Here is a 15,422-nt window from a genome sequence, read left to right on the forward strand (position 1 = left end):
TCTCACAATCCCTGTGCAGCAGAGCTCAGACTGGGGGAGGGATAAGCAGCACAAGGACCCAATCAGTTGTGCTCATATGGAACATGCTGATGGAAGGAGAAGAGAGTGGACTGACAGTGAGATGAGCTTATAATCAGTCTACTGCTTCTCCTTCACTAACCAATCACAGGTTGAGGGAGGGACGAGACCTTTAAATGTTACTGAATTCAGAAAAAAAGAAAGAAGGAGATCATGTCTCAATATCCAGATCATCAGCATGTGGCTTCTCCTTTTACAGTTACATGACAAGTCTTCTGGCACTGTGCTGTGTGACAGAACTGTGTACAGCTGAAGACTGGATGGACAAAAATAGAATTACTTTGACAGGTAAAACGGCTGGCATACAAAATTAATCTGTGGATTTTGTGGTATTCCTGGAGTTCAGCTTTTTCTAATCAGAAATTCATAACACAGAAAAAAACAGATCTGTAAGAAGAGAAATGCATTCCTTTCATCTGACCTGCCGTACGGTGACGTTTCATCTCCGAGGTCCATTGTCACAGCCATGAATGTGTTTGGCATCTTTGAATTAGGTGCGTAGCCAAAATCTGCAGTCTGGTGCCATCGGATCACAGGATAGTTGTCTTTTTGTTGGGATTTCTGGTATGTAGACAGCTGGGGAACAATAAGTAAAAACAGCTATATTACAACACAATACAATCTGGCTGCACAATCAACTTTAGATTTACTAAAACTGGGTAACAGGAGCACCTACCTAATCTATTCAACCAGTCTGTATCCAATCAGGCAGGCCCTTGCACTATAGATCTGTTACTAGATCTAAAGTAGATTTACAGTGGCTGCTGCAGGGAGGAGGGAGCACTGACAATGGCTGGGCCATGGGAGCCTATGGGTGAGGTCACCGCTGGTGTCAAATGCTCCCTTACACAGGGGAGCCAGATCTGCAGGATCACAGCAATATAGGTAAGAGGAAAGGGGGGAAGGGGGGACACACCAACGATACAGTTAGGCTTTAAGAGCTTCCGAACATCAGAGCGAGAGCGCCAACAAGAATTTCTGTGCAAACATGTAAGCAAGTTGAAATGCTGGTTTAGTGAGACAGCTGCTGGCCCCAGCAAGAAGGGAAAAGGTTAACCTAAATGTTCAACCTCTTTGCAGAGCTCTGCCTCTCTTCCTGTGTGATTAAAAAAAGGGGGGGAGGGCTCTGCCCAGACAGACACAGTCTGCATGAGAAGAGACACAGACATATCACAGAGCTGCTGCAGCTGCCAGAGAAAGTTTCGCCTGCCTCTAGGAAACTTCCACATGTAGGGGGATTGTTGCGACCTGCAGTTGCTTCCAGTTTGAGAGTAATATATCTTTTAACCTAAAAGGGTTTTTGTGCCGACTAGCTGCAGAGCACATTGGGGAAGTTAAATGCCTGTAGAAAAAACTAACCAAGTATGGTCAGCCTTGGTCAGGGCTTCCTGTTTTTATGGGTATGGCTTGTCATTCAAGTGAAGGAGAGAGGTATTAAAAGTATATGTAGCTTTCCTTCCTCTGTCACCTCTTGTCAGAGGATCCACTGATGAAGAGGGCTTTGGCCTCTCAGCATTAATTTAGGAGGTATTCGTCGCTTAGTATATAATCACAGGCTTGAATGTGTATACGAAACTCTTCCTCCATGTGTTGATCTTAATTACGATTTCCCCCCTTCTTTTATCTATTGTTTTTTGATATATGTTTCTATTTTACTGTCCTAGCCCATGTTGGGCGTTACTATACTTTTATATTTGAAATTTTTTTTTATGTAAACCCTCACCTTGTAAAAACAACCCATTTGGTTTAAAATAGAAATGAAAGGCAAAACATTTTGTGTATGGATATAAAAAAAAAACAAAAAAAACACCGTAGAAGTACCTTTTTTCACCCTCTTGTATAGGTGATCACATCCTCTAAGATCCTTATGCAGCTGAAAACTGGGAGAGGAGTAACAGCATAACACTGAACTTCCCAGTGAATGACTGTGTGTGTGTGTGTGTGTGTGTGTGTGTGTGTGTCAGCACGAGTCTGATCATTGGAGGAGAGTAGGCCAAGTTCTCACCACAGCTAGAGAACTGACCACTGTGTGCTCTCATGCCTAGTGTGGTCACTTTTTGATAGGAAAGCAGAGGGACTGGCAGGAACACCAGGGATTTCACACAACAGAAACAATACAAAAGATTAGGAGACTTTTTTTGTAAAAGTACACGTAGAGCAGGCACATATCAGGAATATGAAATGTTGGGTTTAAAAGGTGTGAGGCGTGAGTCTACAAGGAGAGCCCACAAAAAGGATAAAATGGTTCAAAGTACCAACTTACATGTTCCCCTTTGGGGGAAATTGGGCCCGGCCAGACCAATTCGATGGAAACAGAGCGGAGAATAGTATTTGACCAGAATATATTTGTGAGTACTGCAGCACCCCTCCCTGGAACAAAGTTAAAGTTCCAGTCCTCCAAATACTTAAAAAAAATAAATAAAATAAAAAAAAACCTCCTCTTTACATGTCTAAAGCTATACAGAAACATTTAGTAAATGGCATTATGTGTGGTTAGTGTAGTTTTTGTTAAAATATTTGATTACTAGCCAGATTTTGGAAGCAGGCTGGTTCCACGTTAGCTGTGGGCATCTGAAGCCCTCTTCTCTTCATTGCTGGAATTTCGGTGTAGCTGGCTACCCAGCATGCACCTCCATGTCTCACGCATGTGCAGTAATGCCACTGTGCGGCTCTCCCTCTTCCTGACACATGAGATTTCATCACTAGGCGATTCACAAGGACTCCTGGGATACATGACGCTGCTATTCCAAGATCCCTTGCAAATCGCCTAGGTGGGGACGAGTGGAAGAAATAAAAAAAGGGGAAGGTGTTTCTAAGCAGAAAAATTATAATAAAATAAAGACCATCGTGAAAAGGGTGAGCTACGGGCATGTCATACTGAGAAAGTTCAGAAAGTGGGAGGAACTCCGCTTTAAGTGTGCATTTGACACTAACAAATGATAAACAGAACCCAAAAGATGTGACAAAATGTAAAATGTGTGAAAGATATCCAATAAAAAAACTAAAAATAAAAAATTGTTGTGTTCGGTGGGGACGATCAGTACAAGTAAGCCAAATTTGACTAGGCGATAATTTTCACGTAGCTTAAGGAAGCGGTTTAGACTGCAGCCATAAGTGCTGGTCTGTGTATATAACTGCTACGGTAATTTAATAAAAATGCTTGACTGGACCAATCTTTAGGTTACAGTAAAGCCAACACATAGGGAGTGTGGACATTACAAATCGTTCTGGTAAGGAATGAGTGGTAGACTAGTGGATATGGGGGTCTGCCTGCTTGGCAATAATAAAAATTCCCCTGGGTGTATTAGCTTGGTAATCTGGGCCCCCACGTCTCATGAGCTTTAGGCGTCGGCAGGACCTTCATGTGGCCTAGGCCTGTAATCACTGAAAAATTAGAGGCCTCTCGCAAATATGTAAGTGCATGATCCCATGAAGGTTAGTTACTGGGGTTTAGGACTCGCCAGTACAGACTTTACTATAGGCCTCAGCATGAGAATTAACCCAACCCCCCACATTTCAGGTATTTTATCTGCAATCCAAGCTCAGGAGAAAGGAAGGAAGAAAGAAAAGAAAGAAAATATAATAATAATAATAATAATATTAAAATGGTTACCTGAACAAAGCCAAAGGGGAAGCTGGGGTCTGTCTGGCCGAGGGAGCCCTCGTGGAAGTTAAGTCTCCAGTCTGAGATGAGGGCCGGAAAAGTGCAATTATACAGATTCGGGTTCAGGCCTGTGTTCTGCTCCCCTGAAATCAGCACAGACAACAACTTGTTACAAGGTGACAATATCATGGGAGCGATCCAAGTGAAACCCCCCCCGTCGGTTGCAGTGAAGGGAACGTGCGTCAAGCACCATTCAGGGGTGTAGAGGGATATTCAGTTGAAAGAAGGGGCACCGCTCACCAACCCAGTGCATTAGTATGTGGCCACTGGGACAAAACGCATCAGAGCATGGCTGGAGCGGCACTGGCTGAGGCCACATTTATCCACATACTAATGCACTCGGTTGGCGAGCGGTGCCCCTTCTTTCCATTGAAAATATCATGGGAGTGTTAAAGAGCAGTTTTAAAAACCTTTTTCAGTTTTAAAGCTGAAGTTTAATCTGCTTATCACCATGCTAATAACATTTTTCAGGTTTAAATTACATGAGGGGAACCATGTTGGTACATGAGCTACAGTGAGGGAAAAAAAAGTATTTGATCCCCTGCTGATTTTGTACGTTTGCCCACCGTCAAAGAAATGATCAGTCTATAATTTTATTGGTAGGTTTATTTCAACAGTGAGAGACAGAGCAAAAAAATATCCAGAAACACATTAAAAAAAAAAAAAAAAAAAAAAAGTTATAAGTCAATTTGCATTTTAATGAGTGAAATAAGTATTTGACCCCTTTGCAAAACATGACTTAGTACTTGGTGGCAAAACCCTTGTTAGCGATCACAGAGGTCAGACTTTTATTGTAGTTGTCCACCAGGTTTGCACACATCTCAGGAGGGATTTTGTCCCACTCCTGTTTGCAGATCCTCTCCTAGTCATTAAGGGTTCGAAGCCGATGTTTGGTAACTCGAACCTTCAGCCCCCTCCACATATTTTCTATGGGATTAAGGTCTGGAGATCTTAATGTGGTTCTTCTTGAGCCACTCATTTGTGGCCTTGGCCGTGTGTTTTGGGTCATTATCATGCTGGAATACCCATCCATGACCCATTTTCAATGCCCTGGCTGAGGGAAGGAGGTTCTCACCCAAGATTTGACAACACATGCCCCGTCTATTGTCCCTTTGATGCGGTGAAGTTGTCCTGTCCCCTTAGTAGAAAAGCACCCCCAAAGCATAATGTTTCCACCTCCATGTTTGATGGTGGGGATGGTGTTCTTGGGGTCATAGGCAGCATTCCTCCTCCAAACACGGAGAGTTGAGTTGATTCCAAAAGAGCTTGATTTTGGTCTCATCTAACCACAACCCAGTAGTCCTCTGAATCATTCAGATGTTCATTAGCAAACTTCAGACTGGCCTGTACATGTGCTTTCTTGAGCAGGGGGACCTTGCAGGCACTGCAAGATTTCAGTCCTTCATGGCGTCAGGGCCGCTTTAAGGCAGGGCAAAAGGGGCAGCTGCCCTGGGCCCTATCATTGTTGTGAGCCCAAAGCAGCTGGCTCATATTTACCAACTATCCCAGTTTAAATTCCCTTGTTCCTTAAAGTTTTAGTCCCTTGCTGTGTCTCGATATCTCAGTGTGAAGTGCTGCTACTAATGCTGCTCAGCTCTACCCTATTGCTGTGTACAGGTGACTCAGCTGCAGACCCTGTGTTTACATGTAAATAACCGGCATTCATATGTAAATAGTTGCATCCGGCAGCATAGATATGTAAATAAAGGTGGCATTCATATGTATATCATGCCCCCTCCAGTGAGGAGATGATGTGCTGTAACCTCTCAGTGAGCAGTATTACTGTACAGTAATCGCTAGCAACCAATCAATAAGCAGAAATCATGTGCTGTAACATCTAGCAACTAATCAGTGAGCCGTAATGTGTGCTGCAACTTCTAGCAACCAGTCAGTAAGCAGTAATGATACACTGTAACCCCTGCAACCAATCGCAATCTGATACAGTAAACTGATTTTAAGTCTAGCTGCTATTTATTGTATGTCTCAGAGCAGGTGGAGAGCGAAATTGTATAGGGGGGGGGGGGGGGGCCAGTGAGGTAGAAAGAAATCCTGGATAGCTGCACTCTGGGATAAGGACATCTTTATTTCAATAAAATCCAACAATACAGTCAATTGCAGAGACATACAGGGTGGTAGACTTCTAACGCGTTTCACATCATTTGGATGCTTATTCTTGGTGTCTTTTATACAGGTAACAAGCTGAGATTAGGAGCACTCCCTTTGAGTGCTTCAATCTCAGCTCATTACCTCTATAGAAGAGACCTGGGAGCCAGAAATTTTGCTGACTGATAGGATCAAAAACGTATTTCACTCATTAAAATGCAAATCAATTTATAAACTTTTTTGAAATGAGTTTTTCTGAATATTTTTGTTGTTATTCTGTCTCTCACTGTTAAAATAAACCTACCATTAAAATGATAGACTGATCATTTCTTTGTCAGTAGGCAAACTTACAAAATCAACAGGGAGAGCAAATACTCCTCCCCCCCCCCCCTTCAATAAATGCAGGCCGCGTTTTCTGATTAGTACTGCAGCACAGTAACGGTCATAGTCTCAGCACACATGATTTGTATTCTACTTTAATCACAACCGCAAATTCCCACCATAAACAATATGATCTTTCATTATAAAAAATGTGATAAAAGAATAGGGTCTTTCAGAAAGGGACTGTGCAAAGGTTCAATCGATACAGCACTATTACCGAAAAAGGAACAGTTTGGCCAAGTAGAAAATTTTCACAAAAACCATAAAATTTGTTTTTTGTTTTGTTCAATGATTGTTTATCATTATATAAATCATAGGTGAAGATTCATGTACGGTTATGAAGTCGATTTTTTTGCAGTGCACCTGAACATCCCATTCCAGAACCATGGCCAATAATATGAAACTGGCACCCTTTTGCAGCTATAGCATCCTCCACTCCTGTCAAGGCTTTCCACAAGATTTTAGAGAGTGCCTGCAGAATTTGTGCCCACTTGTGAGGTCAGGTACTGATGGTGGATGAGAAGACCTGGCTCACAATCGATGTTCCAGTTCATCCCAAAACGGTGTTCAGTAGAGTTGAGGTCAGGGCTCTATACAGAATACATGAGTTCCTCCAAACCAAACTGGTCAAACCATGTCTTTATGGAGCTATCATTGTACATGGGGGGGAAAGTCATGGAGAAACAGTAAAGAGCCTTCCCCAAACTGTTACCACAAGGATAGAAGAGCACACCTGTCTAAAATGTACCTAAACTCAATGAGAGCGGAGTTAATACTTTTGACCATATAGTAAATAACTGACAAATAAAAACACCCGGTGAGCAGATAGTGATGCGCGGAAATTTCTGCCGCTGAAAATTATCAGCCTAAAAATAGGGTTTTCAGCGTTGTGCCGAAAAGAAAATTAAAAATTGTGATAACGATTGCCGAAAACGCCCGCAATTTTGCTGGGATTTTAATTTTGACCTTATTTTACCTTGCTTATGGTGTGTTTTTCATAGGTCATGTAACTCCAAAAAAATGCAACACAGGTGTATTTTTGATGCAGTCTCAATGCATTTCAATAATGTGCGTTTTTGATGCAGTCTGCCCAACTACACCAAAAATGCAGCAAACAGGATTTTTAACATCGCTTCAAAAAGGTGCCGATAATGGCTAAAAAATTTATATTGTGATATTAATAAAAAAAAGTCAAATATAAAATATATATATATATAATTTTTTTTTTTTTTTTTTATTTATTTTCATTTTCAGTACCAAAATTTTAATGTCGGTGCACCACAATAAGCAGATTTTATAGATTAATAGCCAATGTCACGATAGAGCTTTTATAAACGGGTCATACTGCAATCATGGACTAAGATTTACCTTGATACCATATTGCTCCTTTAATGGTCATGTTGAGGAAGGGGTGAATCATGGCATTCCACAAGACGGAGTAAATGGATGGACCGGTAAGCATGTCAAAAAATGGAAAACTATTAGAAAAATAAAAAGGATGCAGTTAGTGTACAGTATAGAAAAAACATAATACATAATGAGTAAACCTAAAAGCAAAAAAAATAAAAATAAATCATATTTTTTTTTATATATATATATATATATATATATATATATATATATATATATATATATATATACACACATATACACACTAAAAATTGTGCATGTGATCATCTGCATACAAGCATGTTAATAAGTGAAAAAAAAAATATATCCAATAGTTTATGTGTGAGTAATAACCACTGCCTGTGAACAGATGTTGTATGTGTTTTCGGCAATCATCAAATAATCAGAAAAAAAAAAAAAAAACGTATCGAATCATAAACAATAAAATAAAATCCATATAACTGTAAATGTGGTAGTCCCATACAACTTGTGATGTACAGTATATAACTGCTAGGTAAGCTCTGCAAAACGTGAAAGTACTTCTACTTGCACATTGCAGTCAAAATTATATGGACTTTTACTTTTTATGATTTGATGATAGTTTATAGTAATTTGATTTCAGTTTTTTCCTATGCAAGAGGAACACAAACGTAAGTTACTAACAAGGTCTGGTTTCTTTTCCTTTTTTTCTGTGGCACATTTTCCTACCTAGCACTCCACCCATTGCCTTATACAGTCAGGTCCATAAATATTGGGACATCGACACAATTCTCATCTTTTTGGCTCTATACACCACCACAATGGATTTAAAATGAAATGAACAAGATGTGCTTTAACTGCAGACTTTCAGCTTTAATTCAAGGGTATATACATCCAAATTAGGTGAACGGTGTAGGAATTACAACAGTTTGTATATGTGCCTCCCACTTTTTAAGGGACCAAAAGTAATGGGACAATTGGCTGCTCAGCTGTTCCATGGCCAGGTGTGTGTTATTCCCTCATTATCCCATTTACAAGGACTAGATAAAAGGTCCAGAGTTAATTTCAAGTGTGCTGTTTGCATTTGGAATCTGTTGCTGTCAACTCTCAATATGAGATCCAAAGAGCTGTCACTATCAGTGAAGCAAGCCATCATTAGGCAGAAAAACAAAAACAAAACAAACCCATCAGAGAGATAGCAAAAATTTTAGGTGTGGCCAAATCAACTGGTTTTGAACATCCTTAAAAAGAAAGAACGCACCGGTGAGCTCAGCAACACCAAAAGACCCGGAAGACCACGGAAAACAACTGTGGTGGATGACCGAAGAATTCTTTCCCTGGTGAAAAAAACACCCTTCACAACAGTTGGCCAGATCAAGAACACTCTCCAGGAGGTAGGTGTATGTGTGTCAAAGTCAACAATCAAGAGAAGACTTCACCAGAGTGAATACAGAGGGTTCACCACAAGATGTAAACCATTGGTGAGCCTCAAAAACAGGAAGGCCAGATTAGAGTTTGCCAAACAACATCTAAAAAAGCCTTCACAGGAACAACATCCTATGGACAGATGAGACCAAGATCAACTTGTACCAGAGTGATGGGAAGAGAAGAGTATGGAGAAGGAAAGGAACTGCTCATCATCCAAAGCATACCACCTCATCTGTGAAGTATGGTGGTGGTAGTGTCATGGTGTGGGCATGTATGGCTGCCAATGGAACTGGTTCTCTTTTATTTATTGATGTGACTGCTGACAAAAGCAGCAGGATGAATTCTGAAGTGTTTCGGGCAATATTATCTGCTTATATTCAACAAAATGCTTCAGAACTCATTGGACGGCGCTTCACAGTACAGATGGACAATGACCCGAAGCATACTGCGAAAGCAACAAAAGAGTTTAAGGGAAAGAAGTGGAATGTTATGCAATGGCCAAGTCAATCACCTGACCTGAATCCGATTGAGCATGTATTTCACTTGCTGAAGACAAAACTGAAGAGAAAATGCCCCAAGAACAAGCAGGAACTGAAGACAGTTGCAGTAGAGGCCTGGCAGAGCATCTCCAGGGATGAAACCCAGCGTCTGGTGATATCTATGCGTTCCAGACTTCAGGCTGTAATTGACTGCAAAGGATTTGCAACCAAGTATTAAAAAGTGAAAGTTTGATGGATGATTGTTAATCTGTCCCATTACTTTCGGTCCCTTAAAAAGTGGGAAATACATATACAAACTGTTTAATTCCTACACCGTTCACCTGATTTGGATGTAAATACCCTCAAATTAAAGCTGAAAGTTTGCAGTTAAAGCACATCTTGTTCATTTCAAATCCATTGTGGTGGTGTATAGAGCCAAAAAGATTAGAATTGTGTCAATGTCCCAATATTTATGGACCTGACTGTATATCAAGGTTTCATCCAAGCCAAGGAGTCTGACAGGCAGCAATTATGCAACTCAAAAGAGGTCAAGGCCATCCTTAGGGCCCTACAAGCTCCACCTTTTAACATGAAAAAATTTGCCCTTGAGTTCCAGTGATTTTTCTCTAGGCTAAGATGATGTCTAATGTCGCGTGATCTGACAATATGACTTGTAGTAAATCACAAGGTGCAAGGCTGCAGCAGGGGCCGATCTGTGTGAATACAGCCAAGAATGGCATAGACACTGCATGATTGCGTCATCTCTGAGCTGGCATCTCAGTCCAGGTAGATGGTGACCATGGATGATGCCTGAACAAAGATGGTGCCATCCTTCCGCAAGAAAAGGGGATGAAGGCTTTGTCAGAGGGTGTATTGTGAGTTCTGCGAGGTAATAAATACCCGGTATTACAGACACAGTACCACAAAAAATAAAAATTTATATATATATATATATATATATATATATATATATATATATATATATATATATATATATATATATATATATGGCTAGGTTGAATTTACAAATTGTCCTTCTCAACCAGATGCAAAAAATAAATAAATAATAATAAAAAAAAAAAAAAAAAAAAGAAAAAAAAGGGGAGGAGAAGATAGTATGTGTCTTATCTGTACAAATATGGTTCAGAATTCTTAGTCTACCCAGATTTGTGCGTTGTGAATGAATTACTCACCTGTCTGAATTGTCTGCGTGTGAGAGCCCACATTTTTTCAGAGCAGTTTTCGATGACCAAGCCTCAACCGGAGTGCCTCCCCAGGTGGATTCCACCAGTCCTATTGGGTACTTCAGCTTCTGCGCCAAAAGTCGCCCAAACACCCAGCACACAGCTGAGAAGTAGGTGAAGTCGCCGTGTCCGAGGGTTTCTTTTTAAGAAAGCAAACAAAACCATTAGCACCAGATTGTCAAAATTATAGGTGAGGTTTAACCCGCTTACATATTTTTACCTTCCCTGGTCCTCCCGTGACAAGACGCGGCATCAGATCCCTGCCCTTCTCACCAACTCCTGACAAAGGACTGGCCAAGCTCACACCGCGCTGTCACTTACGTAACAATGCCACTCTCAGCTGCACAAAGATCTTCCAGCTTGCAGGACCCAATCTAGGTGCCAGCAGCCTGAGTGTGATGGTCACTGGGCCACGTTAATTAAAGCAGAGTTCCAGGCTTTTTTTTGTTTAATAAATTCAGCGGCTACAAAAAGTATAGCTGCTGACTTTTAATAAACAGACACTTACCTGTTCCACGTTCCAGCGATGCGGCCTCACTGAGCCCCGCTCCTCTCCCCCTCCTCTCCTCAGTGCCTCCATTGAAACTGCGAACACCCGGCCATGACAGCTTGCGGCTTCACGGCCGGGCGTGCACTGCGCATGCGCTCTCCCAGTGGACAGCCAATCTTCTACAGACATCCCAACCTGCAAAAACTCATTTCAGGGAGATGGCAAACTCATTTCAGGGAGGCGTAACCCCCCTGTACCCCGCGGCAAAATATTTTTCAAATCACTTTTTCAATATTTTTTCACAGTGCTTCTGGGGAAGGGGGTGGGTGGCAGTGGACGGTGTCAGTATTTTTTTTTTTTATTTTTAATAATTGATTTTTTTTTTACAATTTAATTTGTTTTTAATTTTTTTTTACAATGCATTTTGGAGGGGGGGGGGGGGCAGTGGACAGTGTTGGTAGGGCAGGGGAGAGTGATATCAGTAGTTTATTTTTTTACATTTTCATTTTTTAGAATTTTTTTACAATAAATTTTTTTTATATTTTTTGGGGGGCTTTGGTGAGATATCAGGGATCTAAACAGACCCCTGAGATCTCCCCTCTGAGACAGAGGAAAGGACTGAGGAAACACATTCCCCAGTCCCTTTCTCAGCACTGAAGATGAATGAAGAGGAGACAGAGGCTCCTGTCCATTCATAAACTGAGCAGAGTAAACACAGTTATCACAGGACACAGGAGCGATCTCACTCACTGCGTCCAATTCCTGACAGTTCCCCCCACATCTGGCGGGAGAGGAGGGGATGCGGATGCAGGGGGCGGAGTTGGAGGAGGACAGGAGTGGCAGAGGAGAACACGGGGGCCGGAGAAGGACACAGAGGGGGCTGGGAGGAGCACACAGAACAGCTGGGAATGATCGGTGCGGTGGGAGGGACAGCTGTGAACACTGATCTCCCTGTATAGATTTTTAGCTGACAGCCGCAGGAGGGAGAGAAGTAGTGGCTGTCAGCTAAAAATCTACACAGGGAGATCGGTGCGGCGGGGAACAGCTGTGAACACCGATCATTCCCGGGAGATCAGGAGGCGTTTCAGGTGTGCGGGAGCCGCCGAAGAAATGCATGAGACTCCCGCACCTCGTGGGAGAATTGGGGTGTCTGCTTCTGGGACCTGTCATGTGTCCCAGAAGATTGACGAGAGGGAGGGGCCGCCTAGGGGGAGAGGAGGAGTCGCCTAAGCAGTCCGTAAGCGGAAGCAGGACAGGAAGTCCCACTCAAAACTAATAAGTGATAATGAGTGCATTGATTATAAGTGCAGCCCCATCAGCGATGCCTGCCAGTGAGGGAAAACTGGTGGTACTCCATAAAATGAATGTGGACAAACTTTATTGATCTGCATCAGTGGAGATCCCAGGTGGTGTCCGCTTCTCCAGATCAATAAAGCTGGTCAGCACCGAATGGATGGAGAGCCCTCTATGTACTTGTTTCCAGGACTTCTGTGCAATATGCGTTAACATTGTGTAGTCTCAACCAGGAGTGCATGTGACAGGCTGACAACACAGGAGCACAAAGACTCATAACAGGAAGTGCCTGAATAGGAACTTCATGTCAGGATCACACGAGATTTTAACCAAAGTTGCAGATTGAAAAAGTATAAAAGAAATTATGAAATGACAAACATGTGAACCTTACATGACGTTTTACAGCTACTTTTTTTACTAAAAAAAAAGTCGTGTTGATTCTTCCTCATTGACATTACCTCCAGAACAGGAGCAAATAACATCATTGTTAAAACTCATATTGTAATTATGTAACTGGACCCATCATATGCATTATACAAGGAGAGCCTCACCAGCACTTGGAAGTGACCACGGCAGGTCCACCTTGATAAGATCTTGGAGTTCTACATCAGAATGTTCTAGGGCAGCTGTGAATATTCGTATATAAGGGTACTTGGAGGCCCTCTTCATCTCTTCACTGGCATTGAACATCTGTTGGCAAATGACATTTATTTTACTTGATACTGTACAATATTTCTGCAGAAACTAAGGCCTGGTTCACACTATAAGGCCTCATGCACCAGGGATGTGCAGTCAGGGGTGGCAGAGCCTCTCCTGCCATGAATAAACCCCCCCAAAGTTTGAGGGTCGTAGCTCAGTGACCTGGAGTCACAGAGACCCCAAATTTGGGGGTTAGGTAGCTGAATTTGGGGCTCCTATGACCTATGGTTCTGGAGATACAGGGCTCCGCAGCCTGTCAGAAGCTACATACAGAGCAGCCAGTTTAAATACAAACTGGCGCACTGTTTGCAGCAGACAGAGGATGAGCTCACAGTGCCTCTCCCCGTCAGAAGCACTGAGCTCAATGGACAGCTTGTAGTCTTGGACCAGAAAGGTGAAGTACCATTGGCCCAAGCTGTCCAATAAAAATTCAGCAGTAGAGGCACGCCTGCAGCGTCATATTAGGGGGCATGTGTCTAAAAGACAAATACTCCCTTCCAGCCCAGCCTTCTTAGCTAGAAAAAAAAAAAAGACACACATGGGTTTATATAAGATTTACCCATAATCCCATGTTTTTCTCATACAGTTAAGAGGGAGAATGAGGATATGCTGCTGTCGAAAAGGTACTGTTTTAATCAAGCTAGATCATTTATTTATATGCTATGTGTTAGAAAATAATAAATTATCTATTTACTGTGAAATTACTGAGTGGAAGTTATAACTTCAAACTTCAGTAATTTGCCTGTTAAGTGACCTGCTTGAGTACAGGTTTTTGAAATGATAGTAAATAACCTTAAAAACAATATATACTAATTATTAGTATATTACTTACTTATGGTAATTAACCACTTGCCACCCAGGTAAATTCTGACACTTCTCACCTACATGTAAAAATCATTTTTTGCTAGAAAATTACTCAGAACCCCCAAACATTAAATATATTGTTTTAGCAAAGACCCTAGGGAATAAAATGGTGGTCGTTGCAACTTTTTATGACACATGGTATTTGCGCAGCAATTTTTAAAATGCAATTAAAAAAAAAAAACTGTTTCAGGAATAAAAAAATAAAGGGAAGGGGGTGAGAAAAAAACAGTAAAGTTAGCCCAATTTTTTTGTACAATGCGAAAGATGTAGGCGACGCTGTAAAACTTTTACAGGTTACAGAGGAGATCTAGTGCTAGAATGATTGCTCTTGCTCCAACGATTGCGGTGTATGTAACCTGTGTGTGTGTGTCCGATACTAGCCAGTGCCTCACCAGCCACTGATCTAACCACAGCAGACGTTATAAAAACCATCAGTAATGTTAGCTGCAGAATGAGTTTTGCAGCGTTTTTTAGCTGTTGCAGTTTTTAGCAAAACTATACTCCCACAAAAGCTTATGGCTCAAAAGTGCTGATAAATGCCTAATTGCCACATTTTTTCAGTGTTTTTTAAGCTTTTATCAGAATATTTTTACAGCTGAAAAACTCCTCCCACTTTTTTCCAGCCATAAAACGCTCTTGCCAAAAAACGCTGATGACAGCCTATGTGTACATGGACACGTAGGATAACATGCTGGGGAGTTTACTGGCTGCAGAAAAAAAAAAAACGTCCAGTGTGCATGAGGCCTAAGGAGTGGCTGTGGGTATCGCACCTGTTCCCGCAGGCAAAACGCGCAGCTGTTCAAAAAGGCATGGGGCTGGTATTGATTCTTAATGGTACCCTCACACATCAAAAAACGCAGTGCATTTGTGGGTGTGGGAACAACAGGGAAATTATGCTTTTGCTCCATGCGATTTTCCTACCGCTGTGTTTTCAAAATGCTGCAATAGCTTTTTTCCTGCATGAAACGCAAGCACAGCAGCCCATTCAAACGAAAGCGATCTGCAGACCCGCAATAGCGTGAACCAGGCATAAGGGTGGCCATACACCCTACAACCTCCTTTAAACCTACCAAAACAATGTAAGATTAGGGCAAACCTTAACCTCTGAGCGCCAGCACCTCCGGCCCTTTAAGAGGTCTATAATGCCGGGAAGCGGCTTAAGATCACGTGACCACCGTGATTGGCTGTCAAGGCAGTCACATGGTCCAAAAATTCCCGATCGCAGGGAGCTTTCGGTTAGGAGACAGTAACTGTGCCAGGTGCGCGCAGCGTGCATGCTCTCAGCACAAATGTATTGGGCCACATTTGTGTGAATTGCCCCCTCGGGAACT

General features: G+C 41.9%; 1 protein-coding gene across 1 annotated transcript in view; it reads right to left on the reverse strand.

Annotated features, from left to right (window-relative positions):
• SIAE (sialic acid acetylesterase) overlaps positions 1-15,422 on the reverse strand; it is a 44,941-nt gene that overhangs the window by 15,482 nt on the left and 14,037 nt on the right. The window contains exons 4-8 of the mRNA XM_073603220.1: positions 13,080-13,218; positions 10,695-10,884; positions 7,595-7,704; positions 3,692-3,825; positions 500-654 (exon numbers count right to left, since the gene is read on the reverse strand). Coding sequence (XP_073459321.1) covers positions 500-654; positions 3,692-3,825; positions 7,595-7,704; positions 10,695-10,884; positions 13,080-13,218 — 728 coding nt within the window. The remainder of the gene's footprint in view (positions 1-499; positions 655-3,691; positions 3,826-7,594; positions 7,705-10,694; positions 10,885-13,079; positions 13,219-15,422) is intronic.

Source organism: Aquarana catesbeiana, linkage group LG10 (genome assembly GCF_042186555.1).
Source record: "Aquarana catesbeiana isolate 2022-GZ linkage group LG10, ASM4218655v1, whole genome shotgun sequence".
NCBI classification, from domain to species: domain Eukaryota; kingdom Metazoa; phylum Chordata; class Amphibia; order Anura; family Ranidae; genus Aquarana; species Aquarana catesbeiana.